The 18,468-nt window shown below is 43.4% G+C and overlaps 1 protein-coding gene across 1 annotated transcript; it reads left to right on the top strand.

Moving 5' to 3' along the window:
* Window positions 1–1,434: 1,434 nt before the first annotated feature.
* On the top strand, window positions 1,435–16,716 carry slc16a13 (solute carrier family 16 member 13; the record flags this gene model as incomplete). Its single annotated transcript, XM_080741528.1, has 8 exons — window positions 1,435–1,567; window positions 2,351–2,400; window positions 5,344–5,574; window positions 5,705–5,848; window positions 6,810–7,066; window positions 7,701–7,871; window positions 11,988–12,348; window positions 16,421–16,716. The coding sequence occupies exons 3-8, from the start codon at window positions 5,346–5,348 to the stop codon at window positions 16,714–16,716; spliced, it is 1,458 nt and encodes a 485-aa protein (XP_080597654.1). The 5' UTR covers window positions 1,435–1,567; window positions 2,351–2,400; window positions 5,344–5,345.
* Window positions 16,717–18,468: the final 1,752 nt, after the last annotated feature.

Genomic DNA, 18,468 nt, shown 5'->3' on the forward strand with positions numbered 1-18,468 from the left:
CAACCTGTAGCTATGATTACTATCCAAACTTTGATTTAACATATGTTTAAAAAACAAACAAAAACATATCACACCTTAAAAGTCGGTCATATTTTTAAAACAAAATGCTAGAGGAGAAAGTCATTGTCTTATCATCTATCTCTCTCTCTCTCTCTCTATAGCCTATATAGGCTATAGGTCTATATATGATAGAGAAAGAGAGAGAGAGAGAGAGAGAGAGAGAGAGAGAGAGAGAGAGAGAGAGAGAGAGAGAGAGAGAGAGAGAGAGAGAGAGAGAGAGAGAGAGAGAGGTATGTATATAGGCCTGTGTGTGTGTGTGTGTGTGTGTGTGTGTGTGTGTGTGTGTGTGTGTGTGTGTGTGTGTGTGTGTGTCTCACTCATGAATATGAGTTAGTTTCATGTGTGTTAGCGGGTTATAATAAGTGGTTAACTGCCTTTCTCTCCCTGATCACGAAGCTCGGCCTGGGGGTCTGTCTCCCTCTAGCGTCCTAGCCGTGACACAACAGGAAGCGCTTTGAGAACGGTTTGTTGTGAACGGTTTTGGGTTCGGTTGTGATAAAAACACACAAAGGATTCCATTGTGTCAGCCAATAACTGATCTAATAATAGTGTCAGTTATTTATTGTGTTAGGCTACGCCGTGAAACCTTCCTCACTTACAGGAATGCAGAACTGAGCCTGTGAGTGAGACGAGTTGATCCCGATTCCTTTCTTCACTTGCAGATTTTTCTAGACCGGAATATTTTGTAAATGAACGTGCCTCCATGGGAGCTACACAAGTAAACCTCCATATCTGCACATGGTTGCATAGCATACGTAATAACTACTAACTAGGCTACACCAAAGATATTCAGTAGCCATAAATTATAACTTCCAGTAGAGGGTGCTAATATGCGGAGGTTACGTAACCTCCGCATATTAGCACCCTCTACTGGAAGTTATAATTTATGGCTAGATATTCAGGTTCCAGAACTTGACTACACAGCGACAGCGTGAAACTGCGTTGCCATTGCGCAACAAGCGTTGTTTTAGATTGGGATCAGATCACTTTGCAGGTTGCTGATCCGGTCTGTGTCTAGAGCGGATACGGAAACGTTTTTTTTTCATCTATGTGTCGTTGAAAGCTACCGGATACAGTAGGCGGACTTTAGACCGGATAATGTCGGGCAATTCAGAATGAAAACCTGTGGCTCAGTTGTTTTGGTGAACTGGGGGCGGGGCCAGGGCACGCGGAGCTCAGCGTGATTGGACGTAGTACTTACATATTGTCCTCTTTGCGGTCCCATTCGGCAGTCTATCCGTTGCCCAAAATAACAGACATACAAGCCAACAACGAGTCGAGCGTTGGCGCGTCGATAGCTTGTAGATCTCTTCTTTTGGACAAGCCACACAGTCATACTACAGAGTATACAGTATATTATATAACTGAATGGCTCAGGAGTCAGGACCGGGCAGGAATCAGATCAGCAGGGGTTCGGGGTTTGCTCCTCAGCTAGTGACAGGATTCAGGAAGGCAGCTCGATGTGACTGACTGGTGATGTTGGATGAACACTACACGCCGTCTAGAGGTATTGTAGAGCATTCTACAACCATGTTCTTAGTTTGACTACTAGTGACTAGTGTTTATTCGCTTAATTGGGTCTGTTATGTGATGTGTAGTGTGTTAGTGAGTCATCGACTAGGTTACAATAAAGTGAAGGTGCACTTTGACCCGGGCTAACAGACCTTTAAAGCCCCCCTGCTCAGATCTAGATACATGGTGTTGTTACAGTTACCAGGCAGTTAATAAGATGGATCTGTTTCACTTTGGTGGTGAATTAAACAACTGGATGTGATTAACTTGCCTGTTAGGTCTTTTTGATGGAATAATGTTTTTGTGGATTTATGCCAATAAAGCTCCTTTGAATTGAATTGGATTTAAATTGGTTCGAATTGGTAATTAATTCAGCTAAATGTAACATGTGTTAACATCATGGAACAACGTGTGTGTGTGTGTGTGTGTGTGTGTGTGTGTGTGTGTGTGTGTGTGTGTGTGTGTGGAACTCTTTTGAACAGTGTTTGGGATACAAAATATGAATTCAGTAGGCTACATCTCCCTTCTGTGCCTCTCCATTGTGTGCATATAATTCCATAGGTGGACTGGATATTATGAAATCAAATGGTTGAACCATCAACTTACTTACTGGAGGTGTGAGCTTGAACATTTGAACTCAATGCTTGTTATGTTATCAGGGTAGGGGTCTTTCAACAAACCAAAATCTGTTCTACGTGTCCTGGCTGAGCAGAATTTAACAGCACTGTACAGCTATGTTGTCCTCATTTGAAATTCTGTTTTTTTAATGTATCTTTAGGATCACAGAAACCAGGTGTTTTTGGATACTGTGCTCCTCTGCTTTAGCAGGTAGGTACACACACACACACACACACACACACACACACTCACTCACTCACTCACTCACTCACTCACACACACACACACACACACACACACACACACACACACACACACACACACACACACACACACACACACACACACACACACACACACACACACACACACACACACCCACAAACAAGTGGTCGAGACTAGAGCTTATCACTTAGACCACCTTTAAGTCTGACTGGAGGAACTACATGCTACATTTGCCATCGAGGAACTACATGCTGCATTTGACATCTGTGTCTGCTAGTTTTAATAATAATTGCGGTGAAAGCTTTGTCTCTTTTTTATTGTCTCTTATTGATTTAACCAGATAAAAACACATTGAGACATGATCTCTTTTTCGAGTGTGACCTGGCCAAGAGGCAGAAATAAAAAATTACACAATCCTTGCTTACATACAAGACATCACAACAAAAAATAGAACATCCATGATACACAAACAGATACCTAAGAACTCCAAAAATACAAAATGTACACTAAATACTAAACTAGTTTACAATCCACAGGTAGCAGTACACGCACAGTATGCCCAATGAATGTACCCAATGGAAGAGATCACAGAGCAAACTAGAAGCAGTGCTCTTCCGAGCACAGGTCTCCACCAGGCAAACTTTGGAAGCTAATATTAGCCAATCAGGATGGCATATGAAATATCAGACGGATCGGACTTGATCACATGACTATAGAGATACTGTGTACCGATTTGCGTGATTTTTGGATAAAATCTCAAGGAGTAATATCCAAAAATGTGTTTTACATAAGTCGGCCCAAAGGTGGCGCTATAAAAGGCTTATGTGAAAAATGCAGGGCAAAGGTTTATCCTTAGCTTGGGAGTGTGCTTGCAAAGTTTGAAACTGATCGGTGGAGTTATAGGTAAAACCACAAATTGGCCTGTTATAGCGCCACCATGAGGCTGATTTAAAAAAAAATAAGTGGCATTTCTTCCTCGGCCTATAGTGGGAACGTGTGTGCGCGATTTCATGATAATCGCACTTTGCGTTTGTGATTTGAGGCATTTTGTTCCAAACGGCTCGATCCTACAAACTTTGGAAGCCAATCTTAGCCAATCAGGATGGAATATGCAAAATCGGACAGATCCGTGTCGATCACATGACTGTCGAGATACTGCCTACCGATTTGTATGATTTTTGGACAAAATCTGTAAGAGTAGTGCACAGAAATGTGTTTTGCGAACATCGGCCACTAGGTGGCGCTAGAAAAGGCCCATTTAAAAAATGTAGGGCAGAGGTTCTAGATTGGCATCTAGGGAATGTGTGTGCTCACTTTGGCAGCGATCGGGCCAACGGCGACTGAGATTAGGCGCTCACAAACTGCGAGGACTCACGGACGGACGGACGGACGGACGCACGGACGCACGCACGGACGGACGGACGGACGGAGGGGAAAACATACTCTCCCTCAGCCTTCGGCTGGTGGAGACAATTAATTACAGGTCTGAACAAGTGCAAGCGTTTGTAGATCTGTCTAGAGTGATTCTCTTAAAACTTCTCAAAGGAATAAACACAGCCAATTTGAGTCTGGACTGAAGGTCATTCCATGACCAGGGGCCAAAAAAGGAGAGGCTTTTTTTGCCTCCCTCAGATGAAAATGCAGGTACTACACAGCGTAACCAGGCATTTGATCTGAGATTTAGCCCATTCTTGACCAGTACAAATTTGGAGGAAATGTAAAAAGGAAGCTCACCAAGTAAGGCTTTGTATACAAAATTCAACCAATGTTGTAACCTGCGAGATGTCCATGAAGACCAATCAACTGCAGCATACAACATGCAGTGATGAGTGACAAGCTGTGCAGAAGCAGCTTAATCAGCCCCTTGGTGCTGGCTTATATACCTTCTTATCATTCCCTACCAGGCAGACACAATCAAAGCTATTCTTACCTACCATTCCGTCTCACAAGGTATTTCAATATTAGCATCCTGCATTCATCATCAGAATTCATGTTGCAGTCCTAATAGGTCCTGTCTGTTCTCTCATCTCTATTTGACCTTTAGGGTGCGTTCGAAAATGTCGAGCGCACTCACAGATTAGTTTGTATTGGCCATTGCGCTCAGTGCTGTATTTCCAAACGCACCCTTAGACACAAGGATCATTGGCTGCTCATTGTGACATGTCCTGAATCCTGATATCATATGGGTCATCATGTTTCATTACTCTTAATATAGTATTTCAAGCGAGACAGTTATGAATCGTTATGAGTCTGACCATTTAAACATGTGTGTATTTACTCAAATACATTCAGTGTAAAATATTTATCTTTCATATCACTGCATAGTATTACAAATTCCATAACAGTACATGGTGAAATAGGAATTTAGAAAAGTTTGTGCTCTTGACTCAATACATGTTCTGTTTGAATACAGTAGGTACATGGTGAAATAGGAATTTAGAATTGTTGTGCTGTTGACTCAAGACTTAAGATTGAGCCAGGTGTGAGAGGCCAGCATGATAGTCCCGTATAATAAACAAAAGGTCTGCACAGTGCACACACAAAAAAAAAATCACACCCGTGTGAACTGAGCGGTGGTATTCATATACAGTAGTGTTTTATAAGCTACTTTTTGGGGACATTTTGAGGGGAGATAAATACTTGACATGTAAATGTAATGAAGAGATACATTTTCTGATGTTTTATACCACACCAGGGCAGGGACAGAGACTTTAACCACTTTCACCTCAGTCTCCTCCCAGGGCTATATACTGTACTACGTAGGTGCACTAGAATTTCCCTCTACACCAAAAGAGCTGATCTATTTTGCTGAAAGTTTGGCCTAGCATAGGGCTGGGATTCATTTGGTTAAAGTAAAACTGAGGATTTTACTGTGCAGTACTTGTCATTTTCACATACCATGAACCCCTCTCCCTCTCTTCCCCCTAGCCATGACTAAGGCCAAGCCCCAGCCAGAGGCCCAGCATGTGGAGCCAGAAGGTCCAGATGGGGGCTATGGCTGGGTGGTGGTGGGGGCCATGTTCGTCAGCAACATGCTGGTGTTTGGTGTGATCCGCAGTTTGGGAGTTTTCTTTGTGGAGTTTGTGGAGTACTTTGAGGAGAGCGCCCAGGCCATCTCCTGGATCAGCTCCATAGGACTGGCAGCAGAGCAGATCTTCAGTTAGTCCATTTTTTATTTATGAATAATTAACATCTTGATTCTTCAATGTCAAAAGACAGACAGGTTGGATCTTATAACTGTGTGTGTGTGGTGTGTGTGTCTGTCTGTGTGTATTTGTGTGTTTTCCAGGTCCGTTGGGTACAGCACTGTGTAATGCATATGGTGCCAGGCCAGTAGTAATGGCAGGGGGCTGCCTCACTGGACTGGGCCTCATACTGGCCTCACAGGCCAAATGCCTCATACACCTCTACCTCACTATGGGCGTCATTACAGGTAGAACATCACTCAAAAGGGAGACAATGATTATTTTTTATTTTGTTCCCCTTCCCTCATTGTGATGTGGATTCGGTGGCCTCGTACAGTAGCTGGCTACGGTCATGTTTGCATTGTGCACCAGGTTAGCTGAGAGATGCTGCTGGTGCTCATGCATCCGGATTGCGTGTCTGCCTTTTGCATCTGCAGATTTCGCAAACCACCGCCCCATCGTTTTCATTGGCTACGCTGTCCTCCCTTTGGCTGCGTTGTAGTGACGTGTGCCCACTTGCAGCCAGTCTGTTAACAACTCATTCTGTGCCAATGACGGTTTTTGACGGTTTTTGTGTTTTTTGTATAGGGGGAAAAAAAAGAACATTCTTTTTTTTTTTTTTTTTTTTAAGATGTCAAAATGACCTGAGATCAGAGAGATGCTTTTCTCTGTTTGTGTGTTCTCTCCCTCGTTTAGCTGATTGAGAAAATGTGTGTTCATGTGTGTCCATTCTAGTGGATGGACACTTTTTTTCATTCAAACAGCTCTATCTCTGGAACCATTTGTCTGATTGACAAAATTCGTTTTGCCACTGAATCACAACAACTGTGTCTGTTTCTGTGGGGAAAAAAACTATAAAAAAATCATTTTTTTTCATTGCATAGTAAAGAAAAACATACAAAATCCTGGCACAGCTACCTTGGAGCCATTTTGGCATTTGGCACAGAATGAGTTTTAAGTACAATTTGCAATTTGGAAATGGGTGATATCCTATGGCCTGCCAGTGCCAACTCAGAGAGCGTGCTTATCGACACGTAAGGCCTTCGGCTGCTCGTGTGTGCACTCGCTTGCATAGTGGCTCGCTCAGTTGCGCACCTGCCTTGTTTTCAAGTGCCCTAAAAAATAACCTCGATTGAGGGCTGGTTTTGCGATGTATGCAGGTGCTAAAAGGCATACACTCATCTGGATCACCTTTCTTCTCTACTCAAGGTTTGGGCTGGGCACTGGTGTTCACACCAATGATGGCCTCGGTGATGCGCTGCTTCACACGCAGGCGCTCCCTGGCTTTGTCCCTTGGATTCACAGGCATCGGCATCTCCTGCTTCGCTTTCTCCCCCCTCTTCCAGCTGTTGGTGGACACGTACACCTGGCGGGGGTCTCTGCTCATCCTGGGGGGGCTCAGCCTCAACTTGGTGGCCTGCGGTGCACTTATTCGTCCCCAGGGAGGTCTCAAGGTTGTAGCGCAGGTGGGACAAGTTGCTCACCTTAACTGGCTTAATCAGTTTGTTTATCAATTTGGAGCCAGTGTTTACTTCCTGAAACAGCACTTTTATTCTTTATAAATATTAAGCAACATCGCTGTGAAATGTGCTTCGTAAATACTGACCTACTGTATGTCAGCCTGAGGCTATGGCCAGCACATGTGTTGATTGAAAAATAGTTATTATTACTGCAATTTCCTTAGTTTAACCAAAATGTTTTCACTTTAGGACCATACTAGCTTCAATACATACACAGCCTCATACATAATATCACACATTTTCCTATTAATTGTCTATTTATAGACTTTGTGTGTGTTTACATTTCGTCCAAAGTTTTTAAAATGTTACTGAATGTAACAATTGAGTCAGCATTGGCCAACTCAAGCAAGTATGAAGTCTCTGGAAGTAGATTTTCATACCTCATTGAGCTGAATTCAGAGGCTTCTTTCCAAATCAAACCACATTCAAAGTATGGCCAGTATGGCCCTTTAAATTCATCAGCTGGATAAAAAAAGTAACGTTATATATGAATAAGGATATACTGTAGAATAAAATGTCTGGTGTTTTGTGAAAATGAATGTCCACATCTCTCTCTCTCCCCTCCTCATCTCCCTTCCAGGAAAAGACAGATTCCAGGTCTTCATGTTCTGCCTTCCTGTGGCAGGTCTACTCCTACCTGGAGCTGTCACTGATCTTCGAGAGGCCTTTTATCACCTACTGTGTGGCCATCACTCTATTCAACAGCGGCTACTTCATTCCGTACATCCATCTGGTAGCCCACGCCCGCCAGGTGGGTAGGGATGGGACGATGTGAAAATGTCATGTCACGATTATTGTGACCAAAGAAATTGCGATTTATGATATTCTTGCGATGAAAATATCCCCAACATCCATTATCCTGGGGCAGAACATTTGCCAAAAAATAGCAGATCTAAGCGTTGTGAGCTTGTAGATCGGCTATTTTTTGGCAAAGAGATTTCGTAGAGAGTGAAAAAAAGACTGTATCAAGTACGTTATTTCCAGGTACGTTACTTTTACCAATTACAGAGGGTTTAAATGGCACTGGTACCGGATATGCAGCTCGGCAAATAAAAGGTGAATTGATCCCAGTGCATGACGGAGCGAGGATAATTTTACAATCTATACTATAATTTTGCGAATGTCTGAGTGAGTGTCTGTCTGTCTGTCTGAGTGAGTGTCTGTCTGTCTGTCTGTCTGAAACAGCGTTTCTCTTCAGTGGCTGGAGCAATTGATCTGAAATCGCATCACCATTAGCATATGAACACACCTGACATAACTGTGAAGCCCGTTTGTCACTTTCACAAATCGTATGCTGTATATTCGCATTTTTATGGTGTATCTATATCTATTTAGCCTACAGTACTGGTTCTGGCCCTGTTACAGATGTTGTCCAAAAATCATGCAGATCGGTACACCGTATCTCTGTAGCCGTTAAATGGAACGGGTATTTCTTACATTGATGCTCCTACATATGATCATGCAAGCACCAGTTAAAGTTACTTTCCATCCCTCATATACTGTATGCACAGTGCACATCCCATAACCCACACACTGCACATCATTTTGGAGCTCATATCTTTGAACGGGTAAGAGCTAGTACATCAAAATCTCCACAATACGATTATTGTGAGTGTTTTTTTTAATCACGATAAACGATAACAACGATTACTTTTGGCGCTGCGTGAGGTAGCTGCCTGTTCCAGCAGCTCCGTGTGTTTTAGCGTTTTAGCGTGTTTTTAGCGTGTTTCTGTTCACTGTCTAGTTTTAGCTTTTAGTATTAGCAGTATAGTTTTAGGCGTGTAGTCTGTCATGTTTTTTGTTTGTTTGTGGACACCTACACACAATGACCTGCAGATCTAAGACTGTATACACAAGGGACCAGCTGGTAGCCCTGAGCAAACAACATCTGCTTTACCAACGGGAGAAGCTGGACTTACCGGCCGAACTCCGGCGGAGATTTCGGGGATGCAGAGCGGGTGTGAGGCGGCGAAAAAACAGAAGAAGTTTCCGACCGTGTCTGCCATCTATTGTCATGGGGAATGTAAGATCTCTCAACGCACCGAAGAAAATGGAGGAGCTGGCAGAGCTGGCGAAGTCCCATCGGGAGTACCGTGAGTGTAGCCTGATGATCTTTACAGAGACATGGTTACAGGAAGATGTACCAGACTCTGTGGTGTCCATAAACGGATTCTCAACTGTGCGATCAGACCGTGACTTAAAGCTGTGCCGTAAAAAGTCAGCTGGAGGGCTTGCGGTGTTGGTCAACAACAAGTGGTGTAATCCCGGGCACATTACGGTAAAGGAGAGAATCTGGAACCCCGACATAGAACTGATGGTTGTTAGTATGCGTCCCTACTACCTGCCCCGTGAATATTCACATGTCCTCGTGTTTTCTGTTTACATTCCGCCGTCAGCGAATGCGGAAGCAGCATGTGACGTCATCCACTCTGCTATCGCGAGATTCCAGACAAAGAGTCCCAGTGCATTCGTGGCTGTGTCCGGTGACTTTAACCATGCGTCACTTTCTAAGACCCTGCCCACTTTTCATCAGTTTGTGACCTGTCCTACTAGGGATGACAGGACACTGGACCTTTTATATGCAAATGTTAAGAATGCATATAAATGCACTGCACTGCCCAAACTGGGTAAATCGGATCACAATCTTGTTCACCTCACATCCCTGTATGAGCCCATGGTAAAAAGACTGCCTGTGACCACTCAAACTGTGAGGAAGTGGACACCAGAGGCCAATGAGGTTCTGAGGGGGCGTTAGAGGCTACGGACTGGGGAGTGTTCTATGATTCACACGGGGAGGACATCGATGGACTCACAGACTGTATTACTGACTATATACAATTCTGTGTGGACGACGTCATACCCACTAAAACTGTACGTTGTTTCTCAAACAACAAACCTTGGGTCACCGGAGAACTTAAAGGTCTTCTCAATGAAAAAAAGAGGGCTTTCAAGGCAGGTGACAAGGCAGAATTAAAGCGGGTGCAGGCGGAGTTGAAGAAGAGGATAGGTGTAGCACAAGACACCTACAGGAGGAAGGTGGAGGAGAGTCTTGCACAGAACAATGTGCGGGAGGTGTGGAAGGGACTTAAGACCATGTCCGGCCACAAGCAGTCCACCAGTCAATCTGTGGAGGGTGACCCGGTTAAGGCCAATGAATTTAACCTGTTTTTTAACAGGTTTGACAACGGTCCCCAGGAGAACCCCATATTGCAACCCTCCCCCCCTCAGCCTCCCCCCTCTTCTCCCCCTCCCCCACCATCATCCCCCCACCAAGCAGGTCTGACTGTGACCTCCGACCAGGTGGAGAAGGAACTGAGGAGGCTGCACCAGGGCAAGTCTGTGGGGCCAGATGGCGTCAGCCCGAGGGTGCTTAGGAACTGCGCAGAACAGCTGGCACCGGTGCTCGAGCATCTTTTCAACCTGTCACTAAGACTGAGGAGGGTGCCTGAGCGGTGGAAGACATCCTGCATCGTTCCGGTGCCAAAAGTAACGCATCCCAAAACCCAGAATGACTACAGGCCAGTGGTACTGACCTCTCACGTCATGAAGACGCTGGAGAGGCTAGTTCTACAGCACCTACGGCCTCTGGTGAGTGACTGCCTGGATCCTCTACAGTTCGCATACCGGGCCAAAGTGGGAGTGGAGGACGCCATAATATACATGCTGCAGAGGGCCTACGCACATATGGAGAATAAAGGGAGCATGGTGAGGATCATGTTCTTCGACTTCTCCAGTGCCTTCAACACCATCCAGCCCCCCCTGCTCGCTGAAAAGCTTACAGCGATGCATGTTGACCACAACATCGTGGCCTGGATTACAGACTACCTGACCCTGAGGCCACAGTATGTCCGGTTACAAGGCTGCTGCTCCGACGTGCTCATGGGAAGTACAGGAGTACCCCAGGGAACTGTGCTCTCACCCTTTCTGTTCACTATTTACACCTCTGACTTTAGCTTCAGAACAAGAACATGCCACCTTCAGAAGTTTTCTGATGACTCATCGATCGTTGGATGCATCACCGACGACAACGATGAGGAGTATAGAGGTGTGGTGGAGAACTTCATCAGTTGGGCAGAACAAAATCACCTGCTGCTGAACATCAGGAAGACTAAAGAGCTGGTGATTGATGCCAGAAAGAGCAAGAAGAAGACCCCGGTACCCATCACCATCCAGGGGGAAGAGGTGGAGATTGTGGACACATATAAGTTCCTAGGCGTTCACCTGAACAAAGATCTGGACTGGAGAAACAACACGGAGGCTGTTTACAAAAAGGGACAGAGCAGACTGTACCTCTTGAGGAGGCTCAAATCCTTTAATGTGTGTAGCAGACTGTTGTATATGTTCTATCAGTCTGTTGTATCCAGCATTCTGCTTTATGCAGTGGTATGCTGGGGAGGTGGCATTAAGGCCTGGGAGCTGAACAAGCTAAATAGAACCATCAAGAAGGCCAGCTCAGTGGTTGGCCTCCAAATCGAAGGGCTGCAGTCAGTGGCTGAGAGGAGGATCAGGGACAAACTGAACTCCATCATGGTTAACCCCTCCCATCCTCTCTATGGTGATCTGCAGGAAAGGGCGAGCACCTTTAGCCAGAGGCTCACCCTCCCTCCGAAAATGCATACGGAGAGATACAGACTCTCGTTCTTTCCAACTGCCATCAGACTGTACAATGATGATTTATAAGAACTTTCTCCCTCATGTACAGTATTGTCGATCAGGACCTTGTGTGTTTGTGTCCATGGTGTCTGTGTGTTACTGTTGTCTAGTTGTTTTTTATGTATTGTTCACACTATGCTGCTGAAACGTCATAATTTCCCCTAGGGGATTAATAAAGTATATCTCATCTCATCTCATCGTCCCATCCCTACAGGTGGGCTTCTCCGAGTACCAGGCTGCCTTTGTCATCTCAGCCACCGGCGTCACCGACATGGTCGGCCGCGTGCTGTCGGGCTGGTCCGCCGACCTGGGCCAGATCCGCTTGATCCACTGGCTCGCTCTCTGGACGAGCCTGACTGGCGTGTTTATTGTGCTGCTGCCCGTGGCGACCCTGGGAGGTTCCTACGCCGGTCTGATGGTGTTCAGTCTGGCATATGGCTTCTGTGCCGGGGCTCTGACCCCGGTGATCTTCTCTGTGGTGCCCCAGATAGTAGGCATGGAGCGCATGGTGGGAGCCTTGGGGCTGGTGATGCTTATCGAAAGCGTTGGAGCACTCCTGGGGGCTCCGCTGTCGGGTGAGTGCACATTTGACGACTGGGGATCATAGACCTAGTGCCAAGTTGGGGGTTGTAATATTTTATTTTGTATTACATTATACATATTAGTTATTTCAAGTCATTTTACATAACATGTACAGATATGAGATCAAAGGAAGTTGAGCTGCACACTGTAGTTGCTCCCTTTGTCAATATATTTTTATTTTATTTTGAGTGACGTTTCGAACCCACGCTCTTCAACTTCCTTTGATCTCAGTTCACTGGGGCCAGCACCTGTTTTCAAAGAACTCGGATGTGCGCTACTCTTTGATCGTGGTCGGCATAACAGGAATATAAAATAAACCGAATATTTTCTTTAAAAAAGGATCAAAAAGCCATTTCCATAACAATAAGAATATAGCGTTACACTGTACACATGCAATAAAGCTATAGCGATATTAAAAAAAACATGGCAATATAAACAAAAACAGCATTGGATGCGAGAAGAGAAGTTGAGCCCAGGTCATTGAGAGCTTTTAGTTTGAATGTTGTAGTCTTCTTGGGTCAATGTCAAGGATAACCCCAAGGTTTTGTATAGCAGAATTGGACTGAACCATGTTGGCTGTGCTGTTCGATGATGAGGTCCCAGTCACCTTGTTGTTTTATAGTGGAAGAAATATGTAACACAAATAGGCTAATGTGTTCACTTCCGGCAGAAAGCGTGAAAATTTGCACCTAGGGGTATTTTTGTGCGCCGAATTGAAAAATTTACAGTCCCAAGCACTTTTCCAATGGGATCTGGTGGCTCTAATTGGTGCATGCATGCACCAATTCACTTACCATACTAGGGAAAAAAGACCCCCCAGAAAATCTTCTTTAAATAGCATGTGAGGGGTCTATCTAGGGGGTTTTCATGATTCTGAATCCATTGCAAGCATTTGTTTTGCACGAAAAACATTCCTTGGGCAAGAAATGGACCCTACACAACTGTGAAAAGTGATGACTCATCACTAAACCATAGTTTTGTGGGGTCCATTTCTTGCCCAAGGAATGTTTTTGTGCAAAACAAATGCTTGGAATGGATTCAGAATCATGAAAACCCCCTAGATAGACTTTTGGGGGGTCTTTTTTTCCTAACCCTAACCCTATGGTAAGTGAAAATAAAAAAGCACAAAATAAACTAATTAGGGTCCTGCTTAACCTTCCCTATCAGACTCACCTCACCGCTACTCACCAGTTAAGAGTGGGGTGGCTCAGAGTAGATGACAGAGTACAGCAACTTGCAATGGGCCTGGTGTACAAGATACACTACACCACTATGATACCCAAGTACCTGTCAAAATACTTTATAAACGTTAAGGATGTCCATAATTACAACACCAGAGGCAGTGCCACAGATCACGTTCAACCCAGAGTCAACTCAAAGAAAGGGTCAAACTCGTTCTTCTGCTATACTACAAAAATGTGGAATGCCTTACCGAAGGCCATAAAGGAGTGTGGATCACTAGCATCCTTTAAAATTGCCCTGAAAAACCACTTACAGGCAGCAGCCGTTCGCAACTGGTAAAAACCTAGCCCAACCCTACCCTCCCCTGCCCCTTCCTTGTACTTACTGTTTGTTTAGACTTACTGTTTTCTTTTTTTTCCCCTTTTCTTTACATATCTACTGCATAGTACTGTGTTCTATATGTCTGTCATTCAATGTTATATGAGATACTTTAATGGTTTCCTGTTGAAATAAGCTTAGTCTTTTCATGGATCTCCTTTTAGTAGACCTTGTACCAGTGAACTGTACCGTCATGAAACTGTACATTTTCCTATGCAAACTTCTAATAAAGCCTTCAATCAATCAATCAATTAGAGAAAAGTGAATTTGAGAAAAGTGCTTGGGACCGTCAATTTTTGAATTCAGCGCACAAAAATACCCCTAGGTGCAAATTTTCACGCTTTCTGCCGGAAGTGAACACCTTTTTCACATATTTCTCCCACTATTATGTCCCTTCGAGAACCAACTACAACCGTAGGGGCATTTCAGGCCACCCAGAGTTTAATTGGAGGTCATTGAGACCAGCATGCATGTTTGAATCTCTTAGAAGCACAGATTTAGTTGTACTGTACTCCGTATGTAAGCCTGAGAAGATGGTGGTGGTATCACATGATACGTGTGGGTTATTGGTAGGGCTGTCACGATATGCCATTTTACATGACGATTAATTGTCACTCAAATAATTGGCGATTAACGATTTAATTGTGTTTTTGTCGTTAATAATTACATTTCTGTTTGGCTTTTAGGCTTTGAAGTTGCACATGGTAGATATGACACATAACCTAAATATACAAAGAAATTACTGACATATTTGACAACTTACTACTTAAAAAATAACTTTGATAGTGGAAATAGCCACTATCAAATATTTCCACAATTTTTGACCTTTTTAAAAAAAATATATATATATGAACATTTTTCAACATGGAAACGATTATGACGATTATGAAAAATAATCACGATTATGTAAAAAAAAATCACGATTAGACGATTATGTAATAATTGTGACAGCCCTAACTGTACTTCGTATGTAAGCCTGAGAAGATGGTGGTGGTATCACATGATACGTGTGGGTTATTGGTACTTCAGAAAAGGTCAACGGGGAAGACTGTGAAACCCTCTGGGCTAGTAGTGTTCTATGCTGCTTCATCATAAAGGAGTTGCTCTCTAATGTCCTGAATCATCTGCTTGAAAAGTCTGCCATGATGACGCTGCAGTCCATGCTCAGGTTAATGTTCATTCTTTAATGAGGCCAAGGAGATGATCAACTGTGGCAAACAAGAATTTGGTGTAATTTATTCTTTCTTCAATGATTGTCTCCTAGAATTTTAGCGAGTATGTTGTTAGTAACTCTGCCATTGCACTTCCAAATCAGTGTTCCTTGACCTCTGTTCGAACTGTCTGGTTTGAGACAGGGGGGAGAAAGCAGAAGTTTCCAAACCAACTTAAAAGTATGTAGCAGTCTATTTAATCACATAAAAGGCTGTATGTTTTGAAAAAGAACACACACTCAATCATATACAGTACATACTAAACGCAGTATACAAATAGGGGACAAAGGCGTTCCTCTGTATAAACATAAAACAAACCAATAATGCTTAACCCTTAGGGTTTATTAGTGCACACTGCACATACATATGTATGTGTTCATGTACTTTCATGAAGTAGTCCTTTAACAATTTAATATAATTCCTTGGAAGATAGGGTTAGTCAATAACTTTGGTAAAATATTTACTCTTTCTGTTTTTCTTACTCTAATCTACTACAATCCGGGACTGTTAATGAACAAAACATTATTTTTAACAAATGTGTATGGTAGAGTATGTTTGTACAATATAACTAGCACATCTACTGTGGTTGAAGAGGTTCCTACTCAAGGTAGAAAGCGGACTGGTCATCAATGTTAAACTTATTAAAATTGTAGTTCAGACTTTGTTGCAATTAACTGTCTCGGCCATAAAACGGAACTATTGCAGATTTAACACTACTCTAAAAATCTCTTTAACCCACATCAGCAATTTCAACTCATCCTTTACCTCCTAAGACAGAGAAAATAGAAATGCTTATGTTTGAATGTCATGACAATCCAATGTTGCTACGTTTGCTAAGATAGAATATTTTCTCAGCAGTGATGTCTGCTAGTAACAAAAGCAGAAGAATGCCAATGCACCTGCTAAATAGATTATTACTTGTGACTGAACTGTGCTTGCCTTGCATTCTTTCTAGTTTGTGCTAGTAACAAAACCACATAAAGTACAAGAACTTTACAATGGCATACAATAAAACCACATATTATGAAACGTTAATGCAATGTGATAAGGGATTTGTCCTTTTTTATGTCCTTTTATCTTTCCTGTGACATGTGCCACCCTCCACTACCACACGGCAAAGTCCAAATTTCACTCTCAATTAAATGGATTCTGTGGATTTAACTTAATTGTCAAGCAGACACTCTTGTATGTCCTCCTTCATTGGTTCTCTTTCATATAATAATGTCTCCACTCTCTGACTGGTCCTTGCTTTAGTCGCTTAATTTTGACTGTTTTCTTGTCTCTCTCTTCCAAGGATTCCTCAAGGACTATACAGGCAGCTACCTCACATCCCTCGTGCTCGCTGGTTCTTCCCTCATTCTGGGAGCCCTTGTCCTCACCACTCTGCCACACTTCTTCTCCCGCACAGACCCTCCTCAGAAATGCTCCACTGACAGCAAAAAAGAGGCTGAAAGCTTAGAATCTGGACTGATGGATAATCCTGCCCCCAACCCGGATAAACCCGACCCTTTGGAGACAATTTCCTATTCAGAGACTCTGCCAAGCTGTGCTGAAACGGTCCCACATCAGAATCACAGTTTGTGCTCCTAAACCCAAAGCAGGAGATGAAGAATTAATGTGAGTGGCTGAATGGCCTATGACATAGTGAATGTAAATACATCAACACACAATAATCATGTTTGGGACCATATTGCTTGAGTCCAACAGAGCTTTGTCAAAGTACTTCAGCTGGGCCCATGCATTAATGTGCACTAACCTTACAGTACATGCACCCACCAGGGCCAGAGAATACCAGCAATGCTTAGATGCCTGTTGCCATTCCAACACCAGTCAGCAAGGGTATTATTATAGAGAGACAGTCCATCAGCCTAGGATTGGTGTAAAAAGAGTAGTTGACGCTCAAAGCACAGGTCACAAGCTGGATTTGACTCCAGGATGACTTGGTGTGTGTCCACTATAATAGTGTATGTGATGTACGCACAAACTGGGTGAGCCACCATCTGTATCTTTATCAATTCAGAGCTTAAAATGAAAGCGTAAGCCTTCATTACACACAACTGTTGGAGAGGGCCTTCAGGCTTCCTAGCACAGCCTTCACTCGGCCTCACATCTCGTATGACAGTAAGAAATGTGTAACCTTTAGGGCTCACCTCACACTCCCTAAATTAATACCTACATATCCTATGTACTCGGCAGTGTCGGCACAGACTAGGCACTCATATATCACGTGCACATGCCTGGCACATCACTGCAGGCCAGGGTGGCATGTATTGTATTGCTATGAAAATGTGCAATCTACTGTACCAATTCTGGTATTACAGCATGAAGGTAATATGATCTTTTGATATATTATATTACAGATTGCTTTCCAGTTAAAATCCATGCACTCTCCAGTTTGTACAGTTTTACTCTACTCTCATGGTTTCCCATAATTGCAAAAGGTAGAACATTTGAGGTGTATCTTTTCTGTATACCAAAGGCTTCCTTGTCATTTCTGTAAACGACCACCATTTCTGATAGCAGAGAGGGGAGCGACCGAGTATTTCCCGGTGAACCTAAGCGCAACGGTGGGGGCTTGGGAGTGTGGGGAACACGCACCACTGACTATTGCTGATGATGGAGAGGTATTCATATTGCTTAGCCTTTATGTATTGAGAATGAGAGGCACTCTTGCTGATTTAGTAAGAGACTCGTCGCCAATTGCAAGATATTTAAAAGTAATTTGGGGCCATGATGATATCCTTTTCTTCCCACAACTAGACTAAAGATTTATATTGTCTGTGTTATTGTTTACAACCACAATCCACAATTATTCACGTGTGGCAAGATCGCGGATCACTAGTTTTTAATAGGATATAGTGTAGGCTTAGAAGTTAATTTAATGTTTTCCATTTAATGATTTCCTTTATCCTCATCTAATCTTGCGCTAATGCACACAACTGGTTTCACCAGGTTTTAAGGCCTAGTAGGCTTTTCAGAAGTTAATTTAATGTTATCCATTTAATGATTTCATTTATCGTCATCTTGTGCTAATGCACGCAACTGTTTTCACCAGGTTTTAAGGTCTTATTTTAGTTGTTTCTCATAAGCTCGCGACCCTCCTTGTCCATCGGCCCCCACCTTTGCGCACAGGTTCACCGGGAAATACGCGGTCGCGAGAGGGGACCACATGTTATTACACATCGTCATATCCTGAGTGTTCTGTGCACTAAACACTGGCTCACATTCAGCACCGTCTCATTTTGACATAACTTAATTCAATTCAGAATGACAACGACTCATACAGCCATGATGCTGATGGCTGGGTGATCTTCCTGGGATTTAGTACAAGTTGCCTTGTCC

The sequence above is a fragment of the Nannobrachium achirus genome (assembly GCF_963921795.1).
Source record: "Nannobrachium achirus genome assembly, chromosome: 14".
NCBI classification, from domain to species: Eukaryota; Metazoa; Chordata; class Actinopteri; order Myctophiformes; family Myctophidae; genus Nannobrachium; species Nannobrachium achirus.